This window comes from Mustela nigripes, chromosome 11 (assembly GCF_022355385.1).
Source record: "Mustela nigripes isolate SB6536 chromosome 11, MUSNIG.SB6536, whole genome shotgun sequence".
NCBI classification, from domain to species: Eukaryota; Metazoa; Chordata; class Mammalia; order Carnivora; family Mustelidae; genus Mustela; species Mustela nigripes.
In genome coordinates, this window is record NC_081567.1 from 30,532,349 (window position 1) to 30,556,050 (window position 23,702).

Sequence of the window (23,702 nt, forward strand, 5' to 3'; positions counted from 1 at the left end):
CCTAAATCTCTAGCTAAAAATAGAGAGAACTGACATCTTTACAATAAGGTAACACGACATTTACATTTCTTTCAGTGTTGGCTGGATAGGGTCTGGCACATCTTTCACTAGATTTATTTGTGGGTAACTGATAGTTTTTTGTTTTTTTGATGCTGTTGTAAATCGTAGCATCCGAAATACTCATTTTCTAAATGTTTGCTGTTGGTAGATGCAAATACCCACCACATCTCAACCTCCAAATTTCTTTTTTTTTTTTTTTAAGATTTTACTTATTTAACAGAGAGAGGTCACAAATAGGTAGAGAAGCAGGCAGAGGTGGGTTAGGAAGCAGGCTCCCTGCTGAGCAGAGAGCCCAATACAGGGCTTGATCAAAGGACCCTGAGATCATGACCAGAGCTGAAGGCAGAGGCTTAACACACTGAGCCACCCAGGCGCCCCTCAACCTCCAAATTTCTATGATTGTTCATGCACTTTGCCCATCTTTTCACGCCCACAATGCCCTAGCACACCGTTTAGGTAATGTTTTAGAAAGAAAGAAGAGGTACTCAATACATGTTTGTTTCAATGCACTGGCGCTAAACAGATTAAGGTTTAATATTTTAATGTATCCATTTCCAGAGCTTTGGAAGATCAAGTAATTCAACTATCTAGAGATATTAATATAGTTTAATAACTTTCTGATTTTGAGGGCAACACTCATTTGAGGAAGGTTGGCTGCTTCAACAACAAAACAGAAATGCCAATTATGCCACTGCCCAGAGATGAGCACTGATGGAATGTGCTGTACTTCCTTGGGTCTTGTTCTTTGTGGTGGGGTTTCACATTGTTGAGATTTTGCTGTAGATCCATTTCACTGCCCATCTTTCCGACCCCGAGTTCGGTGTTCGTGTTTCATGTTCCAGTAATAAAAGCGCTTCTGTTACTGACAGCTATTTGCAAGCATCTGTAATGGCTACACAGCTACCAGGACAAGCACAAGGTAACTCTTGTGCTGGACATGAGGATTCCTCCTTGTTTAGAAGATCAACAATGTTACCGTGGCCCCCTTGGTGTGCAAGGCTGTGTCCCTATGTCAGATAAGTTCCAAGGACAGAAGGCCAGAGTTTTCTCTTACAAGGATCACGGGTACAATGAAAACATTTTTCTCTCAAACTCTGTGTGTACACTTTATCATCCTCAAAACCGTTGCAGCTAGGCCCTCTTCTGAGTGCTCTAGATGTAAACCCTTCACTCAGTAAACCCTTAAAATAACCCCGGGAATCTGAGGCTCTGGGAGGCTAGGATCTGCCCGGAGTCCCGATGCAGAGGACCCAGGCAGTCGGACTCCACACCCCTTGCTTATAACCAAGATAGGATAGGAAATGTAAACAGCCAAGTAAACGCTATTATTAGCCAAACATTTACATGAAGTTATGAATGAATGCCTAGCATGCAAGGAAACCAAGCAGATAAACAATGAACCAAAAAGGCATGAAAATTCCCAATCTTAAAGTCAGTCCTTATAACTGACCCTTACTCTATTTCTTCAGAAAACAGGCAACATCATCTTATCTCCAGCACAAGCTCTGAAGAACGTAGGGTTTCAGTATCAGACCCCAGCACACGCGCCAACTCTTCCTTGAGCGATAAGCCAAAGTGTCTGAAATGCCTGGAGAGAAAACCATAGCCTGTTGCCAGTGGACAACAGCGGCTTCTCGCCAAGGACGATGGACTGTAAATAAATTCTGCCCCCACAGACCCTGCTCTCTCAAGAGTCCCTTATTTCACAGGTTAAACCATTACAGTCAATAATCACTATGTCCACTTCTGAGACAGACACACGAAGTTCATACAAGTTTCATGACCCTGCATCATAATATGCCTCTTAGGGTGCTCCTACCAGAAGATCCTGAAACTTAGCCATAAGCTAAAGTGTGCAGAAGGGTAAGTGGAGTGGCAGAGGCTTAAGGAGACTAGAAGTCCACTCCCTGCAAAAGCACACATCCCAAATTAACAATGTTGGGGGGACAGAGGGACAAGGAGCCTTTGTGTGTTTGGTCTGAGCATCCACTCCACGCCTTGGGAACCATACGTGGTCAGTACCTGGCCCTCTGGTCAGCAGGACAAAGAGAAGCTCCCCATGGGGCGCAAGGAGACCAGAGGATTGGGGACAGGTGTGACAGGCAGTGCTTCTGATGAATCAGCCCAGAAAGATGTCAAACTGGGCCAGCCAGTGAGACCAGGTCTGTGATTTGGGATGCTGACAACCACACAGGGGTGTAGGCACTCTACACAAAGTCACAGCTCCAGTGTGGATGCTGGGACCAAACTGGCCAGAGCAGGTTGTTGTTAAGAAAAGCCTGGCCAGGGGCGCCTGGGTGGCTCAGTGGGTTAAGCCGCTGCCTTCGGATCAGGTCATGATCCCAGGGTCCTGGGATCGAGTCCCGCATCAGGCTCTCTGCTCAGCGGGGAGCCTGCTTCCTCCTCTCTCTCTGCCTGCCTCTCTGCCTGCTGTGATCTCTCTCTGTCAAATAAATAAATAAAATATTAAAAAAAAAAAAAAAAAAAAAAAAAGCCTGGTCAAAACTTGCCCCTTTTGTTCATCCTGTGACAAATAGTTACTGAAACACACATATGGTGTGCCAGGCCCTGTGCCAGCATCTGACAATTCCCAGGTGAACAAGCCACCCAGCTCTCTGTCCTTAGGAAGCTTGTGCTCAAATTGGCAGAGACAACATATGCTCAAGTAAGACCACTTCTGATAGCAACAGGACAAGCCTGAGGAACCCTGGGCGGCTTCCTGGGGCTCTAACTCACAGTTGGGATAAAGCTAGAAAAACCCAGAGCATCTAACAGCTGGTCTATCTCTGGTGACAGGAAGACTGTACATGACAATGGGTTAACTGAGTGGGAACAAGAAGTGACATGAGAGACAACAACAGAGCTTCCTGCTGGCTGAAGTGACCAGGGCAATTTTTATGGAAGAACTGGTACTTCCATGATACAGTGGGCATTTGGATGGGCAGCAAGAGGAGGGCAGCTCAAGTGGAGAGAGAAATGATGCAGGGAGATGGGCGTGTGAGGTATGTGTCACGGAGAGGGAGACAGAAGACCCATCTTGGTGAACCCCTGGATTAGGCAGGCGAGAATTCTACCACTGAACCACCAATGCGAACCCCTGGATTAGGGGCCACCTTCACTTCCCAGAAGGTGGCAGCAGTCCAACTGGATGTCCACCTCCTGCCGGGCCCTCCCCCAACCCACCCTCCAAACTTCGGCTGGACCACAGCACTCCGGTTAAAAAAAAAAACAAGAAAACACCTTCAATGGCTGCCCACTATTTCCAGCCTGATGTCCAAATTCCTTAATGTGTTTAAGGAGAGGTGTCTGTGACGTCTCCTGCCTCACCAATCTGCTCTGGGGTCTACACTTTCCCTTCCCCCAACATGCACCCCCTCACTGAACGACCTGAGCCTCTCTCTCCTTCAGGCCTCTCAATCACAGCTTCCTCTGCCTACAGGATCCTCCCTTTCAACCACCCCCCTACAGTCTGGCACACCTCTCATCCTTTAGACCTCCCTTTAAATGGGTGTCTGCCTGACAAGGATGCTCCTGACTCCCTAGCCTGCATTAGAGGGTCCTGACCTGTGCTCTAAAACTAGGTGGATGACAACAGAGTCTAGAGTACTCAGAAGGCCTGGAAGAACTTGGACTTGACATAATGGGTGCCTCAGACTCATTATAAGTGATATGGTGAATATGATATCCCCCCAAAAATCGATTTGGCAATACTATACCCTTAAAAATAATCAGTGTTGGGGAGCCTGGGTGGCTCAGTGGGCTAAGCCGCTGCCTTCGGCTCAGGTCATGATCTCAGGGTCCTGGGATCGAGTCCCGCATCGGGTTCTGCACAGCAGGGAGCCTGCTTCCCTCTCTCTCTCTCTCTCTCTGGCTGCCTCTCTGTCTACTTGTGATTTCTCTCTATCAAATTAATAAATAAAATCTAAAAAAATAAAAAAATAATAATAATCAGTGTTGGGACGCCTAGGTGGCTCAGTGGGTTAAGGTTCTGCCTATGGCTCAGGTCATGATCTTGGGGTCCTGGATCAAGCCCCACATCGGGCTCTCTGCTCAGCGGGGAGGCTGCTTCCCCCATCTCTGCCTGCCTCTCTGCCTACTTGTGATCTATCTCTCTGTGCTATTTATTAATAAATAAATAAAATATTTTTAAAAAATAATAATCAGGGTTATCTTAGGCCAAAGTTGATTAAAGTGGAAACAGGAGAGCATCTGCCTGCGAGATACACATTCCCCTTCTCTTTGGGTAAGAAACCCGGATTTTCCCAGGGGAAACCACCTCTTTATTTCATTCCCTGTTCACTAGCTTGGGAACTGATGCCACCCTGGTTCCAGGCAAGGGTCAATGAGAGCCCGCCATGCCCCTGGCCATGGTGACTAGCTCAGGGTCGGGCAAGAGATCCCAGGTTGGTCCAACTGTACTCACTCCTGGACAATATTTAGAAAGGAAGCTACCTTTTCCCCCACGGATTGCTAGACTGATTCGATAGAAGCCTGGAGTCTGCTGAGAATGACACCAACACAGAAGAAAGCGGAGACAAGGACTGCAAAGAGACAGGTGCTGACCCCTCTGTCTGAACACCTGGACTTGGCCATGGCTTAGCTAGGACAGACTGCTTAGGGACAGGAGCCAATCATTCCATGTGGGGCAGAAAGCAATTCCAGCCAGGTTTCAGCCACTTGCAACCAAGAATCTTGACCCACACACAAAGGTGATTCTACCGGTCTGTGGACTAGCAGTTCCTGCGAAAGGTGATCTTTCAGAAGCAATCACACAACTCCATCAGTAAAGGTTCTGCTTGCTGGTGGGCGTTGGTTAGTCAATGTCACGGCCTTGCCACTAGTCTGGGCAATAAACCACCGCTGACATGTAGCCAATAACCTCTCACCATCTCAGTCTGTCTCCACTGAATCCCTGACTCGATTCAGCACACAAGGACCACAGGCACGTAGTTTCCCATTATTTAGCAAAAGTACAACCCTGTCTAACACAAAGGTTCCTTTCCAGTTTGAAAGCTGAGAATGTTAGGAAGAATAATGTGGATCGAAAGCAATTCCCGCTCTCTGTACTATCTTCTCCATTTTTCTTTAAATCTCAAACTGTTCTTAAAAATAAGGTCTATTTTTAAAACGGGGAGGGTTCTTAGATGCTTTGCATGTCAAAAAAAAAAAACAAAACACCTTTTTTTTTTCAACTCTAAATTCTTTTATTTATTCTTTCCTCTCCACTCACAGTGCCCTAGGTCAAGCCAAGAATCTATTAGGGTGACCAGGACTTTCCCAGTTTTAGCACTGAAAGTCCCACGTCCTGGGAAATCTCTCTGTCCCAGGCACGCCGGGATGGTTGGTCACCCTTCATGTCAGATGAAGCCCAAGCTACATTCTACCTCCAGCCTTAACTTCCCACAACCACCAGCCCCATCTCAATACTCCACAAACCCCAGGGGCCCCTCCCACTTCCTGCAGACCCACATGATGCTCTGCGCTCAAAGCCTCTGCTCTGGCATTGCCTCCCCCAGAAGGCTTCCAAGGGTTCCTACAGAATCCTGAACCTACACCGATCCCAGCACTTGTCACGCTGTACAGTCACTGGCTTTATGGCTGTCTCCTGCACCAGCCTGTGAACTCCCTCAGGGAATGAGCTGTTCTGTACCCAAGACCCAAGATGCTAACCATCAGAGCCAAATGAAGAACATCACAAGCGCTGGGGTGAGCACTAGGTGTTTATGGCATCTTTTCCAAGTCATTTTGGGATCTTCTAAGCCCCACAGCCGTCTGCAAATTGCTAGGTTCCTTAGACTGTAATATGGATTAAAGTTGATCCGCCTGATCCAGGACAGGCAGCTCCAACACAGGCAGCTCGGGTTTCCAAAAGCACCCAATGGCCTTTTAACCTAAACAATGAGCCAGGGCAGTTCCCAGATACTTCAAAGAAATCTGAGGACCTTTACCATTCCCTGGCTGGCTGGTGGGTAAAGATGTCCCATCGGCCAGAGAGACTCAACCAAGTTGAAAGTCTTCCCAAACTGACTTAGGAGGCAGTTTCATTCAGAAAGACAGTGCAGTGGGTACGAGCACTGAAGTCAGACCCTGCCTTTGACCGCTTCAGTTGTTGTCACCTTGTGGCAAGTGACTTAACCTCTATGGACCTTAGTTTCCACCCCTATAAAATGGAAAACAATAACAGTTCCCATAACTCACAGACTTGTGAGGACTAAAGGAAATAGCACACACGAAGTCCTCAGTAAGTACCTGGCACCAAAAAATGCATTCAATAATGATTAAAGTACTTTACAAGGACTGGAGGCAGGCAGGGAGCCTGCAGGTGCCTGGACGTTAGCAGGAGGCCCAGCCTCCTTTAAACAACCATCCTCCCCTTCTCAGCCACAACCACCCACTCTCTAAATTCCTGAAATCCTTCTGCCTCTCCCTTTCCAGTCTGGCTGCCCTCCCATTTAAGATTCCTGACCTCCTGAAACACCCCCATCCTGTCCTCTGCCTCCTCCTCCCTGTGTCCTCTCTCATCACCCCCCCAATACCATTCCTCACTACATACTGATCCCTCCTACCCCTCCAGCTCTTTGAGACCCACCAACATTTATGAAGCACCTGCTCTGTGCTAGAAAAGACATAGCTGAGAGGCACAACACCATGACCCCTTGCCAAATGAGAAACCCTATCTAATTTCCCTCCCACCAATCCTTTCCCTGGGCCCCAGTCTTCCTTCTACTGCTCCTGCCCCACCCCCATCCTTTTTCCTTCCCATTAGTAATCTTGGGAGCTCCCTTTGGAAACCAGCCTATTTCTTACCACCAAAGGAATGCCTACTCCCCATCCAACTGCCACACACTCACACACACTAGATTTTCCTCCCTTCAGTCATTTCCTCCACAAAAGTCTCTTTTCCATCACCCCCCGCCCAAAAATCCTAGGTCTGTCAGCACGCTCTGCATCTGTTCCCAATTCACTCACTTTTTTCCCCTACTCTTTTGGTACCCACTGAACTCCTACTGTGTGCAGGCCCAGCGCTAGATGCTGGAAATGCAGCTGTGAGTGCAAAAATCAGTTTCTGCTCTCCTGGAAGTACCAGTTTAGGAGCAGATAGAAAAGGAGTGAAAACAAAGAGGCTAAATGCAGATAGTGGAGATATGCATTGAATGAAATCCAGAAAAAGATCAGGTAGAAAGGAATTGAAGTGGGGAAGCACTTTAGGTAAGGTGGTCTGGAAAGGCCTTACCTAGCTGATAAACACTGCTTCCACCATTAGCCACCTACTGTGTAAGAGACACTGGATCTATCTCTTTCCATGCATGACATTATTGAGTTCTCACACAGTGTACATCAACCCCATTTGCAGATGAGGAAACAGAGGCTCAAGGAGTCATTTGTCCAAGGTCACACAGCCATGAAGCGGCAGAACAAGGATCTGAATGCAGGTCTGACTGCAAGGCCTTTCTGTGCACTCCCGCTTCCCAGGACCACGTTAGCCACCTGCCCTCCCCCAGAACTCTATTTCTGATAGTCCCCTCCTTAAACTCTCCCAGGGGAAAAAATTTTTTTAAACGGCTGCCCTTTATTGAGCACTAGCACATGCTTCCAGTTTTATTATGTGCATTCCCTTCACCAACCCTCCAAACAATCATGGGGAGTAGATGCTGTCACTATATCCACTTTACAACTGAGGAAACTGAGGTCTAAATTCACACACCTAGATTCGAACCCCGACCTGACCTCTGACCCCTAAACTGCCCAGCCGAAGAAGTACCACCCCCGGAAGCTTGGTGCCCACCGCTTCCCCGGCAACAACGAAGGGTGCATCCGTAAGCTGAAATCTATCCCCTTACTTTACAAACGGGATACTGAGACTCTGAGAAGCTAAGCCACTTGCCCAAGGTCACACAGCGAGGAGCGATGGTGTCAGGGTTCGAACCCAGGCACCCTGACTCCAGAGCCCTCGCTCTTAACCATCGTACAGCCTCTCCCGGACGTCTCTCTCCTTCCTCCACCTCGCTCTGACACCTCGCAGAGCCCCCGGCCCGGAGCTATTCGCCCCCATCCCCAAGTCCAGCCCCGCGGCCTGCCCCCCTCAGCCCCCAGCACACTCACTTGAGGTGGTCCAAGGAGTGGATGTTGCGGGAAGACTTGCCATGGCCCCCGCCCACCCAGCTCCGCGAGCGGCCAAACATGTCGGCGGCCCCGACCCGTTGCCCGCCTCACGGTCTCATGCCCGAGCGGCCGAGCGGCCGGGCGCCCGCAGTGGCAGCACAAGCGGGGGAGGCAGCGGCGGAGGTGGTAGAGGGACCGCCAACCACCTTCCTCCCCGGCCCACAGCTCCGCACTGACATTCAGCCGGAACCGGCCGTTCGACCGCCGCGCTTTACGGCCGCCGCCACGAGGAACGCTGGGAAGTGCAGTTCGCCCGCGAGGCCCCTGCCGACGGGACTCGGCAAACGAACTACAAGGCCCGGCGTGCATTGCGCAACTGCGGGCCTGCGGCCTCGGAGAAGAGGCGGAGCGAGAGGAGGAGGAGAGCCCGCAGTATCCCGGACGGTGGGCGGGAATGGGAAACCTATGCGCGCACCCCTGGGAAGGGAATCGGTGAGGCTGGGTGCTTAAAAGTAACCGCAGTGTTCACGATCTTTAGGTTGTATGACAAGAATCGGAATAGCTATTGCATGGCTTTTACTATGTGCCACCGTCCTGAGCGCTTTACATAGACTGATATTTAAGGCTAACAACCAGCCTATGAGGTGGGTACTATCATCCTCACGCTACCCACGGGGAAACTGAATCACAGAGGAGCTGACTTTCCGAAGGTCATGCAGCTAGTAAGTGCATGGTTCAGACCCTGGCACCTACATTTTATGCCCCCCTAAACTAATCTGTACCAAATCGGTAATGGTCTTGACGGTCTTTACAGCTCTTCTTTTTCCACTTCAACTTAAAAAAATAGATTTTGGAAGGTCTTCGGGCAACAGTGTACCGAAACTGAACATCCTGTGCTTTCAGAGGATTTCTCTAGTCTTCACCCTAAATCCAAGCAATTCCCAAAACTACCACATTGAGGAGAAGAATTAGAATTAGAAGAAAAGAAACACCCAACTCCCCACATGAGTCAGGAAGATGTATCTAAATGTCTGTCCTGCAGGAGGAGTGAGAAGCTCCCTGGAGGCAAGGCTGCCCTGTTCACCATTCATTCGTTCCTTTCTGCACCGCGGAGTTATCTAAGGACTACTGTGTCTCATTAGCTGTGCTCAGAGTTGGGCTAAGGACCCATGTTTTCCCCCAGTGCCTAGCACAAAGTTTGGCACATCATATGTGAATGACTGACAGAATGGAGGTTTGTTTCACCTTAGGCAGTTGGAGAATTAATGGTTTGCTGTAATTGATCTAAATGGGCAAGGAGGGGCGCCTGGGTGGCTCAGTGGGTTAAAGCCTCTGCCTTCGGCTCAGGTCATGATCCCAGAGTCCTGGGATCGAGCCCCACGTCGGGCTCTCTGCTCCGCAGGGAGCCTGCTTCCTCCTCTATCTCTGTCTGCCTCTCTGCCTTCTTGTGATCTCTGTCTGTCAAATAAATAAATAAAATCTTTAAAAAATAATAAAAAATAAAAATAAATAAATGGGCAAGGAGACAGTAATGGAGGAAAAAGGGCTGGTCTGATCTCCAAACACACACAGACTTAGCCTCTGCCTTCCGGGGCCTTCCCTTTTCTCTGGGCCCAGATCTCCTCATCTGTAAAAAGGCCTAGCACACTACACAGCCACGTCTAGCTGCAATTAAGCGATGTGTGTAAAACACCCAGCTCAGTGTGACCCGAGATGTAAAGGTCTTTCCTGGCCGGCTCAGTCAGCAGAGCATGCAACACTTGATGTTGGAGTTGTGAGTTTAAGCCCCGCTTTGGGTGCAGAGATTACTCGAAAAATCAAATCCTTGAAAAATATGGACGATCTGTGGAACTGTTCTGGAAGGCCCTTTGGGCAAGATCAGTCTCCTGAAGGATATACAAGAGTTGCTCATGAAAAGGGGAATCAGCGAGTGCGAGACTCACTTTTCTATGTAATTCTTGGCTGTTTCAATGTTTAACCACGTCCTCTTTCAAACATGGTTTACAAAGCAAAAACAGGAAGCAACCCCACTGCCACAGGTCTGACTTGCCTGGGAATCTCTTTATTCGGGGGTCCCTGAACCCTGTTATGCACCTCCTCGCGATGCACCTGTTAAGGACCTTCTGGCACCCAGAATTTGGAGAGCCGAAGGAGGACCTGATTAATCTTTCCCACCATGGAAAATTGCCACTTTGGAAAGTCCTAGGTTTTCACCGGTAAATTCACCGCTCCCCTACCCCGCCTCCTTTTGACAGGTAAACTGAGTTCCAAAGAGGCGTGACGCCATGTCCAAGTTCAGAGAAGGCTGCTGAAGAGGCTTGGAGCGGGGTGCGGGGGGGTTCCCTTCTGCTACCTTAACCTTCAGGATCTGTCTAGTTTTGAACTGTGTTCTGTGTCGTTCCCCTCCCGCTACTCCATGGGGGATGCCCAGAGCCAATTGGATTTGAGACCTGGGCGGAGCCCGGAACCGGGGAAACAGCTCAGAGGCCAGCGCCCCCGAGGGGCGGAGCGAAGCGGTACCGCCCCCGGACGGCTCGGGCCAATGAGCGCGGGAGTCGAGTGGGCCAATGAGCGCGGGCAAGGGGCGGCGGGCCAATGAACGCGGGGCGGCTCCGGAGGCGGTGCTCGGAACGCGACCAGGAGGGCGACGCGGCGGCCGCAGCCATGGGCGCTGGGCCTGCGGGGGCGCGGAGGGGGCTCGAGGAACTGCCGGGCGGGGCTGGAGAGACCGCCGCCGGGACTGGCCCTCGACGCTGAGCCGCGGTGGGGTCCCCGCCGGCGCTGCGAGGGCCTGTGAGCTCGAGCGAGGCGCAACGGAGGAGCCGGACAGTCCCCGGCCACATCGAGTGTGGGGGGGTCTTGCCTGGCCGCCGGGAGGATCGAGAGGACCCTGTGGGCACATCTGGGAGTGCCTGGACCCCGCCGGGTACGTTTCAGGGGCCGGGGCGCGTCCTCAGAGGCCGCCGCAGACCGGCGGGGCAACCGCCGGGGCCCAGCGCCGCCTGGGTCGAGCCCCCGGGGCGCCCCTGGATGGCTGAGCTGCCCCCTTGCCGGCCGCCCGGGCGCCGCAGCGGCTGAGATCGCTGGGATCGCCGGGCCGCCGCCCTCGCCGCCCCCTGCATGCCCGGCGCCCGGGTCGCGGCCCACCTGGACGCGCTGGGCCCCCTGGTCCCCTACGTGCCGCCGTCGCTGCTGCCCTCTATGTTCTACGTGGGCCTGTTTTTCGTCAATGTGCTGATCCTGTACTACGCCTTCCTCATGGAGTACATTGTCCTCAACGTGGGCCTCGTTTTCCTGCCCGAGGACATGGACCAGGCGCTGGTGGACCTGGGCGTGCTCTCCGATCCCGGCTCCGGCCTCTACGATGCCGAATCTGAGCTCGATGTCTTCGATGGTTACTTGGAGTAGGCTTGGCTACCGTCCTCCCCTCCCCCCAACGACCCGCACCCCTCGGCCTGGACCAGCCGCCCAAATCATGCCGCCGCTGCTGGTTGGGGGCATCGTCGGGCCAGGGATGGAATCCCCAGGACGAGGCCGACTCCGGCCTCCAAGACCTGTAAGTGCCCTCTCTGCACCAGATGAGTGTGGGTTAGGGGTGCTGGCGAAGAGGATGGCATCTGCAGACCACACACGCACCCTTCCCCCAGGCTCCTGGAGGTGCATTCAGATGCCAGGAATGGCCAGACCCCTGTCAGGCCCTTAGCTGGGGCTGGAAAGCTTCCCCTGATGAAGGTGACAGTTGTTGCAGAGGGGAAGAGAGGCAGAGCCCAAGGGGTGTTCGGGTTAGCCATGGTACGGTACCTACTGCCACAGCTTGTAGAAAAGCCTTTGCACCCAGGTCCCTTTGAGGCAGAGCTCTCAGCTTCTCCCTTCTGCCTCAGTCTGGCTTGGTGGTGACCTTGGCTTGCTGGGGATTCCCATAGTCCTGGAAGGATAAAGACTTGGAGTGTCAGAAGAGGTAGCAAGCCAGGCAGTGACCACCTTTGTCCTGTGGCCCCTAGGGGATGGGGTAGAGACTCAAGAGTAAGGGCCCCGGCTGAAGCTGCGAGAGGAGAAACCTCCTTCTGCAAAGTCTGCAGTTCCTTTTGGCCTTGGGTTTGCTGCTTCTTGGGAGTCGGGTTTCAGAGTGCCCCAGCTCGGCAGGTCTGCAGCTTGCATCTGCAAGGACTGCCAGTTTTGCAGGTTCCTTTCGCAGACCAGGCAGGCGGGGGCTGGCTTTGCCTGCAGTGTTTGCGAGGCCTCAAGGAACCCTTGGGCCAGCAGGAGTAGGGACCACAGGATCTTTGCACTGAGGTGTTCTAGGCTGCAACCAGGCGGCTGTGTGTTCTGCCCCACCCTGTGTGTTGCTGGGAGGGAAATGAAGGTCCAGGAAGGAGAGGGACTTGGCCAAAGTCTCAGGGCTGGGAAGAGAGGCAGCTGAACAAGATGAGAGAAAGAGAGAGAGGCAGGCTGTTGGGTCTGGTGAGGTTCATGGGACTTGCAGGCACTCTTTGAGCCCCTCCACTGGACAGTGTGCAGTGTCACTAGGCACAGGGCCTGAGTGGGAGGATTGAGATGGCAAGGGCTCCTTCTAGAAGACGGACACTAATGCCACTTCCCCCAAGCAAGCTGAGTTAACGCCCCTCCTCTGTGGCCTTCCCTTTCCAAAATGACCATAGTCAGAGGGAATGCAGGGTGGGGCAGGACCTGCTAGAGGTAGGCTGAGGGCTGGGGGCTCCCCCTGAGAGGTGGACAGTGAGATTTCTTTGATAAAAGCTTCATTTGAGCTCACTGAGACCTTAGCCAGAACCAAGTGCCAGATGGAGAGTGGGTCAGCTGCCCTGCATACCTACCCAGTCTCCTTGCCTGCCTGTCTGCCTGCCTGTCTGCCTGCCTGCCTGTCTGCCTGTCTGCCTGTCTGTCTGCCTGCCATCCATCCATCCATCCATAAATCCATTCTTTGATTGAACAAATATTTATGGAGTACCTATTATGCCCAGTAGATAAACACAGTGAACAAGAGAGACTTAGGTGTGACCTCCTGGCACTTGGTGAGAAACGACAAGCAAATTCCCAAAGAAGGTGATGAGATCTTTTGTGAGCCACGAGGACATGGGCAGTGCCTGGCATCTAGTAGACACTCAATAAATGTCTGTTGAATGAGCGAAGCAGAAGAATAAAGATGGGCTGCTTTAGAAAGGGGGAGGGGGGCCAGAGAAGGTCCCTTGAGATGACACAGTTCGCTGAGCCCTAAATTGGTTGCAGGAGCCAGACTGAAGATCTAAGATCTGGGGAAAACCAGTCGAGGCAGAGGGAATCTAGAGCCAAAGCTGTGAGGTGGGAGAGTTGGTTTTTGCAGCAACCAAGAAGAGGCCAGTGTGTGGCTAAGAGCAGCCCAGGAAGCGGTCTGTGGGGCGGGTGGGGCAGACCATAAAGGACATAGAAGGCCATGGCCATGAGCAGTGGGAAGCAGGAGGTGACACAATTTCAATTCACAATTTGTAAAGCCGACTTTGGCCATTGTGGGTAGAATCGGCTGTTGGGACAAGCATGGAAGCGGAGAAGCCAGTTAGGAACTATTCAGTTGCTCAGGCTGGAGGTAACGGGTGCCTGGATAGGGCAAGGTTGCTAAAGATGGAGAAACACAGACTGAGAAGACCTTTTGAAGGCAGAACCTGAGGAATCCATTCAAAACCTGGACTGAGTATTGATCATCGCCCATGCCCTGTTCTAGGCCCTTTGCGTATTACTCAGTCAGCTGTTCAGCAAACTTCGCTTCTGCGTGCTGTTCTACCAGGCCCTGTGCTAGGCCTTGCAGGTCCCAAAATGAATCCCTGCCTCCAAGCCAAGCGTTTGACTTTCAGACAGTGTATGTCGGTGTCTTATTTTATCTCTTCACCACATCAACAGAAACACTTCCCCTTCCAAATGAAAACATTGGCAGACTCTGAACCAAAAACTGAAGCCCAAATGCTCCGACAAACTTTGCAGCAGAGGCTGTTTGCACAGAAACGCCAGGCAGTATGTCTCAGGGACACCCTTCCTTGCAAAGCTGGGACACCCTTGCAAAGCTGTCAGAGGGCCTGGTCCCGAGCTGGGAGGTAGGGAGGCCACGGGCTGGGGACGGCACTCAAGCCTGAAGAAGTGGGGAAGCCACGCACAGCATTCCTTCTCGCCCAATCCAAAAGCCAAGCCAGGGTGGTCCCAGAACCAGGGAGGCCCAGGCTGGGGGAGGGGAAGGGTGGCCAGCAGCAGGCAAAGCCTTTGGGAGAGCTCCAAAAAGGGTCTGACTGTACCTCAGCTCCGGGCCCCTTTCTGGAAGCGAAGGAACCTCAGTAGTCAGATCTCATTATTTCTGGCTTGGTCTCATGTGGACATATTCTCATGTTACACACCAGAAGGTCATGGAGGCACTGGCTGAGGGTATGGGGCATGCTTGGTCGTGGGGACTGAGGTGGATCTCAGGGTGTACTCACTTCCCCCTCTCTCTCTTTTTTTCTCTTGGTGTGTGCCCGCACAGTACCGTCCACCCAACGTTTGTTGAGCACTTACCAAAGGAGGTGATACTGGGGTTGGGATCATAAGCAAGAACCTGGTTCAAATCCCAATCTCAGCTGTGACCTTGGGCTTGTTCCATATCTCCCTGTGTCACTGTTCTCTTTCCCCCAAATGGGGATAATGACATGTTCCTCATTGAGAAGATTGAGTGAGATACATATAAAGCTCGCAGACCTTCCTATGTACAGTAAGTGATATAGTAATATACCACTGCTGGCATAAACAGTCAGATACAATGGAAAGTGTGTACACTCGGGTCCTTGCAAGTATATAAAACTGCACGTGCACTCACGAGTGAACACTTAGATCCCCGGATGAGCCAAAGAGGACTGCCTGCCTGAGTGCTGGGCGGGTTCAGGTGTGGACGGCTGGGAAAGACTACCGCTCTGCCCTCTCGACCCAGGACCCCCCGGGGCACCTTTCCCACTGCCTGTGGTCTCCAAAGGCCACCAGCTCTGGAGCCCTGTCGGCCCTGCAGTTCTAGAGTTTTAATCATTGCCTGGGGGGCAGGAAGTGGGGAATCAGGAGCTCCCTCTTCCTAGGAGGGAAGGCCACTTCCCAGGAGGGCCACTGCGGCTGGCCTGGGAGCCAGGGAGCGTCCTCACATCCCAGCACTTCCGATGCGGAGGCGGAGCAGCTGGATTGATCCGTCCCTGCTCCTGGCACAGAGTGAGGGAGGGCTGTGGGAGAGAGCCTGAGTGCACCGGAAACCGAGAGCCTGCAGAACGTTGCCGCCTGCGTCAGCGGTGCCTGGTGTAGCTCAGATACCGAGCTAGGGTAACCGGACCCATCAAGTCTGCTTACTATAGGGTCTCTCAGCTTCCCGGTCCTGACTCAGAGCCACAGCTGCTGTTTCTGATCCAGCTGCCCTGGTCCCTCCGTACCAGAATGCAGCCTGTGCCAGCAGCAGAATACCCTGGCTGGCGTGTCACTGCCCCACTCAGAAACCCAGACCTTCTGCAGGGACATGGGCCATGGATTGAAGTCTTGGGAGAGCCCACCGGCAGCTGGTAGAGCTCCTGCGGGGAGTGAGGGGAAGAAGAGCAGTCAGGGTAGTTGGGGGACGTCAGGCGGTCTCCCGTAGCCGGGGTCCAGACGAGAGACAGGTGCACCCCAGGCCTGGCTGACTTTCTAGCTCTGTCCTAACGCAAGGCTCACCTGGAAGCCTGCTGGGCACAGGGCGCATGGGTGCTGGCTGCCCCTGTGGATAGGAGAAGGCCCCATTAGGGATCTCAAGGGATGCCAGCCGTTCAGCTCCCTTGGCCCCAAGGTATGCAAACCGGAGGTTTCATCCAAGAAGGACCCTCACAGTCCTTGTGTCAAAAAAAAAAAAAAAAAAAATGAAGGCCTCCTTTCGACTTGGCCATTCGCATTCCTGATTTATCTGCTGTCTTTCCCCCGGAACTTCTGAAAGCTTAGCCTGTTTGTGGGAAATCAAGATCACAGTTAAAGGGACAGACAGCATTATCCGCATCGCACAAATAAAGAAGCCGAGGCCCAGAAAGGAGAAGTGAGGGGCCAGGGAAGCAAAGCTGACTGAGATAGCAGAGACCCCCTCCCCAACCTAGTGCCGGGCTTACCCAGCCACAGGGGGCCTCCGGGAAGGGGCCCCAAATCCTATCTCAGAATACTGCTCACGGCTCTTCTAGGCCTGCTGCACAGAGCTCACTCCTTTTTGCTGAGTTTCTTAAATAAAACTATTTTGAAATAACTTCACAAGTATACAAACGTTGCAGGAAGAGTGCAAAGAAGTCCCCCCACCCTTCACCCAGGGTCCCCAGTTGTACGGATTGACATTTTTCCATATCTGCGCACGTAGGCAGTGTGTGCTCGTGCCGTGTACGTGCATGTGTACGTACACACCGATGTATAGCTTGTTTTTCTGAACCATTTGAAAATGATTGCAGACATTGCATTCCTTTACTCCCAGATATTTCCCTGCATAGCTTCTTAGATGGAGGACATTCGTTTCCGTAACCGTAGCACAATGGTCAAGATCAGCAAATTTTAACACTGATGCAAGCCCAAACCACCCTAATCTGTGACGTCTGCAGATCTCACCAGTTGTCCCAATAAGCCACCTTTCACAATAAAAGGGCAGTGTTGAGGTCCCGGATCCCACCACCCAGATCACCCTCTGCCTTAATTATCTCCTGAGCTGCCGTCAATCTCATTGTTATCTTTCATGACCTTGAAGTTTTGGAGGAGTTCAAATCTGGCATCTGGTGGACTATCTCTCTGTTTGGGTTTATCTGATGTTTACTCTGGAGATTAGGCTCAGATGATGCACTGTTGGCAGGAACCCCACGGAGAAGGGAGTGCAGGGCAGAGAAGGGAGTGCAGGGCGTCTGGGAGACGCATGACGTCTGTCTGTCCCACTGCTGGTGATGTGAACTTGGATGGTTTGGCTAAGGTGGTGTCTGCCAGGTCTCTCCGCTATAAAGGTGACTATTTCTCCCTTTATAACTTGGAGTTACGATTAAATCCATTAGTTTTAGTACTTTGTTTTTCAAAAATCTACTTTTTTATGTGAATTTGTTTTTAAAAAGAATGGCGTGTGGCCGTTAACAAACGACACTGTCTGACGGTGTGTCAGACCCAGAGGGGACTCAGCCCCAGAAGCCTCCCCTTTCCTCCGATGCTGGCCTCCTCCTCTTGGGGACCCATTTCCAAGGAGGATGTGTCTCTCTCTGCCTTTAAGACAAAGGGGGATCTGGATGGGATCTCGGACCTCAGCTCTGCTTTTATTTTATTTTTTTTTAAGATTTTATTTATTTATTTGACAGAGAGAAATCACAAGTAGATGGAGAGGCAGGCAGAGAGAGAGGAAGGGAAGCAGGCTCCCTGCTGAGCAGAGAGCCCGATGTGGGACTCAATCCCAGGACCCTGAGATCATGACCTGAGCCGAAGGCAGTGGCTTAACCCACTGAGCCACCCAGGTGCCCCTCAGCTCTGCTTTTAGAAGCAGCCCAGGGCTATAACTAGTACCCGGTGAGTCCGGTGATCTGGGGCCCTCACAGTTGCCATCCCCTGCCCCCAGCCTGGGGAGTGAGCTCTAGCTCCACACCCTCCCTCCCCCAGAAAGGGAAGGCTTCATTCCTGGGATTCCTTCCTGGGGTGGGGGGGTTGGCTAGGTGGTTAAAAATAAGTGCCTCTCCCACATCTCCTAGCTTCCCCTACACGCCATCCATGAGGCAGGTGGGGCAGGGCTCCTTAGCTCCATTACACAGGGAGGGAAACTGAGGCTTGGGGACGTTCAGTGACTCACCCCGGATACCCAGCTATGACATGGCCCATTGGGCCTCCTAGCCCCGCTCCAAGGGCTTCCTGGAGTGAGGTCCTCCGCCACAGGGGAGGCTGCTAAAACAGACTGTTGATGCTCTGTCGCTCCTGGGCACCTGCTACTTCCCCTTCTGACCAGAGAAACCAGGCCCAGGCTCAGTTTTGCAGGCCAGGGGTATCCGGCTAGAGCTAATGGTGCCATTTTCATCATACTTGTTTTTAGCGTTCCCTTCTCTTTATGACCAATGATTCTGTTGTCTTTTAAGATTTTATTTATTTGAGAGAGAGCAATCATGAGCTGAGGGGAGGGGCAGAGGGAGAGGGAGAAGCAAGCAGGGAGCCTGATGCGGAACTCGATCCCAGGACCCTGAGATCATGACCTGAGCCGAAGGCAGACGCTTAACCGACGGAGCCACCCAGACACCCCAGATGATTCTGTTTTTTATGCATGATAGTGACATAAAGGTCCCTTTTAAAAATTTGGAGTTAAAAAAAAAAAAAAGGTGCCTTGATTTAAAATAATGAATAAACCATCATCTGGGTATTTCTTAGACGTGGCAGGACTCATGGGCAATCACTGCCCTTCAGAAGGGCCTCACTAGGATGCCTGGGTGGCTCAGTGGGTTAAGCCTCTGCCTTCAGCTCAGGTCATGATCCCAGGGTCCTGGGATCGAGCCCCGCATCGGGCTCCCTGCTCAGCAGGGAGTCTGCTTCCTCCTCTCTCTCTCTCTGCCTGCCTCTCTGCCTACTTGTGATCTCTGTCTGTCAAATAAATAAACAAAATCTTTAAGAAGGGCCTCACTAAGGCTGAGGCCCCGACCAGCTGGAGACACGTTCTGGACCGAGAATCTTCACAAAACCCGTAGCTGGTACATGTCAGCAGCTGACATGTAAAGCAGAATCCTGGTTGGAGAAACCAATCCTCGTTTCTCCAGAACACTGACTTCTATCAGGGACCCAGGTAGCCGGGCATCAGCTCCTTTCCCATCCCCCTCCGGCCGTGACCTCTCAGACTGGCCGAGGCAGAGGTCCTTCTGCCACACGGCCCATCACTGAGACAACAGTGGGCACATGGGGCCATTTGGCTCTGGGTGACATCTGTCTTTAGCCACTTGCATTGGTCGGTTGGTGGATGGGAAAGAGGAACGAGCAATGGGTTTCCAGCACACGAGGTCTTTGGAGGGCAACAGGGCTCCTGTTTTCTGAAGGCCCCGAGCGCCGAGGAGTCCCCCTGCCTGGTACGGTCGCTGGCTGGAACAGGTTGGGAGGAGGCGAGGGGCCACTGCGGACTGATGCCTTGTGTATTGTAGGCACTCCCGTGACGTGATTTCGTGTCCTCCCAACAGCCTAATGAGGTGGGCACTGTTCTCCTCTTTCGGATGAAGAAAGTAGGCCCAGAGAGGTCATTTGCCTGAGGTCACACAGCTAAGAAGGGGCAGCACCGGAATTCCCACAGATAGGCCTTGCCCTGACTGCCCCTGAGGAGGACCGTGGGAAGACGCCTGTCCAGAGCATCAGCCCCTAGAACCCCTAAGACACAAGGGCCAATCCCAAACGAGGCAGCCTCTCCCCAGAGGCAGTGAGCTGAGACTTTGCTTCTTAAAATGGATCGAGGGCCCCAGCTGTCATTCTTAATGACAGAAATGAGTCAGCCGGCCACTCCCCCTGTCCAGCTCTCAGGAATAGCCTGGAATGAAAGGTTACAGTTTCCCAAAGAAAGAGGAAGGGGGTGGGGGGAAATAAAGCCAATGGCTGATGAATTGTAAGTCATGCTCTAAAGGTGTTAGAAGGTTGGAGAACCCAACCTTGGATTCTGCAAGCTTTCAGCCCGAGGCTTTTGATGCCTGCACGGAAAGAGATGAACCTAAGATCAGACCACAGAGGTTCAAATCCCGCCTCTGCCCTTTGCAAGCTGTGTGGCCTTCAACAATGACTGAAGCCTCTCTGAGCCCCATCTGAAGTTCCCAATGATGAGCCTGCCACCCCACCCCCATCCCGCCCCCGGGGTTCTGATGTATACATGAGCTAGGACAGGAGTAAAAGCAGATAGTACAAGGCGAGCGTAGAGTGCTTGGAAATTCCGCCTGTTTCTGAGATTCTCAGGATTCTCCTGGTGGGGTGGGGAGCAGGGGTTGCTGTGAGGCCAGACTTGCAAGTTAAGGAGCAACGGGAGTGATGAACAGCCAGAGTGGGCAGCACAGGTGAGTGGTCTCAGGACATCCTCTAGCCAAAGACGCAGAAACCAGGGCTGTCTTCCCCTTGCTTGTATGACTCAGGGAAGATCCCCACCCTGTCCGGGCGCTTTGTAGAAGGAGTGGGACGGAACCCTAATCAGGGTTCCCCAAAGCCCCTGTGACACTGCCAGCAATTTCGGCTCTGTGGTCTGAATTTCCATCTGTGTCACTGTTTTCTTTCAACGGGAGCTTTTTAAAGCGAAGTAGCGCCCTGAAAGGACAGGGGCTTGGTGCTACTCTCAGAAGTGGAAGGCTGGCCTCACCATAAATAGGTGACCCCACGGATGGCATAGAAGAGACAGCGGTAGCAGGGCCAGCTGGAGCCGGCGCCTGTGGGGCCCTGGGCCTGGCCAGACGGGGATTGGCGCATGTCGGAAACGCGTTCCAGCCAGACTGACGGCTTGTGCTGGTGGCAGACACCAAGACTGGGTAAGGAGTGGGTCCCCCTGCTGGGGGTGATTCTGTCCTCTCTGATGCCCGCCCAGTCTGCACAAGTCTGAAATGGGCTTAAGTATGAACCGCTGCCTTGGAGATGTCTGGAGTGAGCCCTGCTTTCAGGGGTACCAGCACTAACCCCCACAGGGATCCCCAGGGGTTCTTTGGAGCAGACGATTAGCAGAAGGTGGATTCCTAGTGGGATGCAAGGGGAAGCCATGGATGCCTTTCTAAAGGGCATAGCTCACCAGTGCTCTGGCCCAGGACCCAAGGACTTGGCCCGTGTCATCAGTGGAAGTGAGGGAAGGTCTCCGCAGTGGGAGGGGGTGTTCCCAGCTGGCCTCAAGCAGGTGAATCCGGCAGGTAGCACAAGACATTTGGCTGAGTTGGTCCTTCCTCCTCTCTCCAGCTGTGTGTCCACCGTGGCCTGCCGTCTTGCTCCCTTCCCCCACCCTGTACCAAACTAGGGCCTGCTGTGCCCTCTTTGCCAGCCTGCCAGCTTCATGCAGTCTTCCCGCACTCTGAGCTCCCTCCGCCCCTGTGCTCCTCCCTGTCGGGTGTCTTACCTTGGGCTGCGAATGCCCACCAGGTTGTGTCTCAAAAGCTTGGCTGCATGTATCACGGGGTCCCCAGCACCCAGCTTAGGCCTGGCACGCAGGAAGGATGAAATTAGGTAGTGCTGAAAATCTCGCCCCGTCTTACCGTGTCTGAGCCTTCATGTCTTTGTAAGATGAAAATCCTAATAGTATGTCATTCCAGGAGTTTTAGGAGGGCAGAATGACATGGTGTGTGTAACGCTGCCTCTCAGGTCTGCTCTCCCAGGAGCAGACCCTGGGACAAAGGTTCAAATGCAAGTCATTTATTGGGGAGGTGATCCCAGGAACTACCAGGAGGGAGTGGGTCAGTGAGACAGACAGGAAAGGGTTCTGTCATCCAGTAGGTCCCTGCAGCCCTGAGCTCAGTCCTGATCCGGAACTCCAGGGGCCGGGACAGGTGGGGAGTCAGCTGTGGGGTGCAGCTGATGGGGTGCTGACCTTCCTGGTCGTCATTGGCTGGAAGTCAGCTCTGGGGAGACAGGTGGGCTTTGGAGGCAGGTCCCCCACAGGTGGAAGCCGCCCGATCAGCGTGCCCTCATGGGGGTGAGGACTGGGGCAGGGGGTGGTGGCTACCTGATAGTAACAGTTTCTACCATTGTCACCATTCCAGCACCAGCTGTGCCTGTCACTTGGCTTCTCTGAACCTTGGGGAGATGAGCAGTTCTCAACAGAAGCTGTTCTGCCCCCTCAATGCGCCCCTTGGAAGTGGGGCGAGGGTACATTTTTCATTGTCACCGTGCCCCGGAACACCACTGGCATTAGTGGTCGGGGACCAGGGATGCTGCTCCCAGTCTTGCAGTGCCCAGAATGGCCTCCTGCCCCGGAGAACTGTTCTGCCCCAAAGGCCCGTGAATGATAGCGCATGTTGCATATCTGACACACAAGTTTTAATTGGTGCACGATGACGTTTGCAGAACGTGTAATCGGAGTTGGCCATGGAGGGGCAAAGAGCTAGGGCAGGTGGCTAGGCCTGGGAGTTTAAGATACTGCAGAGCCTCTGGCACCCAGCTAGACACAGAAAGTGAAGGGCCCGGGAAACGTGGCAGTGTGGACGATGCCATGTCCCGGAAGGACCAGCGCAGCAGGGCTGCTGAATGGCTTGGCTGAGGCCACAGCCTGCGAAGCATTTTCCGGGCAAGCTGGGAGGTGTTGCCAAGCCCTGCCCACTGCCCCGAGCTTGCTCAGCTGCCCTGGGGCTCAGGTCAGCCAGCAGGTCAGGTCTGCCTGACCCCCGAGCAAGCCCTCCCTCCTCGGGTACCAGGATGCGTCTCCTCCCTCCAAGGAATGGACCCTCCTTCCTCTCCCAAATGCAGTTGCACTGGCTGTCCAGTCCAGGGTCCTTAGAAATCCACCAAATTCATTATAAAGAGTTAATAAAAGTTGTAGGACAACACGCCCAGCCTGCGTCTGTCTGGGGTTTCTGATGGGAGGGAGGAAGGCCGAGGCCACCCTATAGGGTGACAGTGGGATGGTGCTTCTGTGCTGGTAACACCCCTTTTCCCTTCTTGCTTAGGCCTGCTTCCCCCAAAAGCTCCGTGCCAACAGAGAGGTTTCCGTCCAGACCCAGGAGGGTGGGGCGGAGAGATTGAAACTGAGAGCGGAAGCCCAGAAGGCCTTTGCCCCTGCCCGAGGGGAAAGTCAAGGGCGTCCGAAGACCTCCCCCGCCCGCAGCGTCGCACACACGGCCTTGCCTTGGCTTATGACCTTTCACAGTCGCGATGGATGTTTACAAGAACCCAGCCAGAGCCCGCCTCGCCGCTCCTCACCCCCGACTGCACCTGCTTCTCCCACTTCATCTTCCTAGAGAATACTTCAAAGCGCGGACACACACGGAAGCCACTCCCAGCTCCTTCTGAAGGCCGCGGAGCCCGCAACCCAGCCGGTTTGGGCCCCAGGCTGGTCTTAGACGCAATGACTAGTTCAGGGAGTAAGTCGGAAGGAAAAGAAGCCACAGACGGTGACAGAGGCTGAGGGCCGGGTGTGACTTATTCATTTCAAGTTGCTGCTTCTTCAAGTTGCCCGAACTGAGACATCATGCCGGGGGAATGCCGCGTCGGCCCTCCGGCCGGAAATATTTTTTGAAAATGTGAGTGGTATGCATACCTGATGTTGATAAATCTGTAAAAGCAATACTTAGGAGGCTGACTTCTTTCAATTAAAACATGTATGCAACTCCAGACTGTGGGGGCCCTGCCTCTTTTTTTTTTCCCCCCTTTTTTCTTTTTTTTTGAGATCTGGTGAAGGAGCCGTTAGGCAGGACCTCTCATTCCACAAAGGGCGGAAGAGTCCGAGAGGAAGGGAAGGAACAGGTGAATTTGGGTTAACCTGCAGTTTCATCAGAGAGTAGCCGTGGTTCTCCATTCTGCCAGTGCCCCGTGATACTCAGAGCACCCCCACATACACACCGAGGTTAACAAGGCACAACGATTGGCTCCATTGTGTGAGTGAGGTCACA

The 23,702-nt window shown here is 53.0% G+C and overlaps 2 protein-coding genes across 10 annotated transcripts in view; one reads left to right on the forward strand and one right to left on the reverse strand.

Annotated features, from left to right (window-relative positions):
• Positions 1-8,430, reverse strand: part of CLEC16A (C-type lectin domain containing 16A) — a 215,145-nt gene extending 206,715 nt beyond the window's left edge. For 5 of the 9 annotated variants that reach the window (XR_009407029.1, XM_059415313.1, XM_059415312.1 and 2 more), the window contains exon 1: positions 8,164-8,426. Coding sequence is in view for 6 of the 9 variants with exons in the window: in XM_059415313.1 (XP_059271296.1) it covers positions 8,164-8,243 (80 nt within the window). In the remaining 3 variants the exon portion in view is untranslated. Of the gene's footprint in view, positions 1-8,163 lie in introns of all 9 variants that reach the window. The other 4 variants (XR_009407030.1, XR_009407031.1, XM_059415316.1 and 1 more) reach the window with 2 other exon arrangements.
• Positions 8,431-10,771: 2,341 nt separating this feature from the next.
• DEXI (Dexi homolog) lies at positions 10,772-23,424 on the forward strand. Its single transcript, XM_059415323.1, has 2 exons — positions 10,772-11,719; positions 22,761-23,424. Exon 1 carries the CDS (start codon positions 11,284-11,286, stop codon positions 11,569-11,571), a length of 288 nt encoding a protein of 95 aa, XP_059271306.1. The 5' UTR covers positions 10,772-11,283; the 3' UTR covers positions 11,572-11,719; positions 22,761-23,424.
• Positions 23,425-23,702: the final 278 nt, after the last annotated feature.

Excerpts from the sequence above, each read along its gene's own strand:
- DEXI (XM_059415323.1), top strand. The coding sequence starts at position 11,284 with ATGCCCGGCGCCCGGGTCGCGGCCCACCTGGACGCGCTGGGCCCCCTG.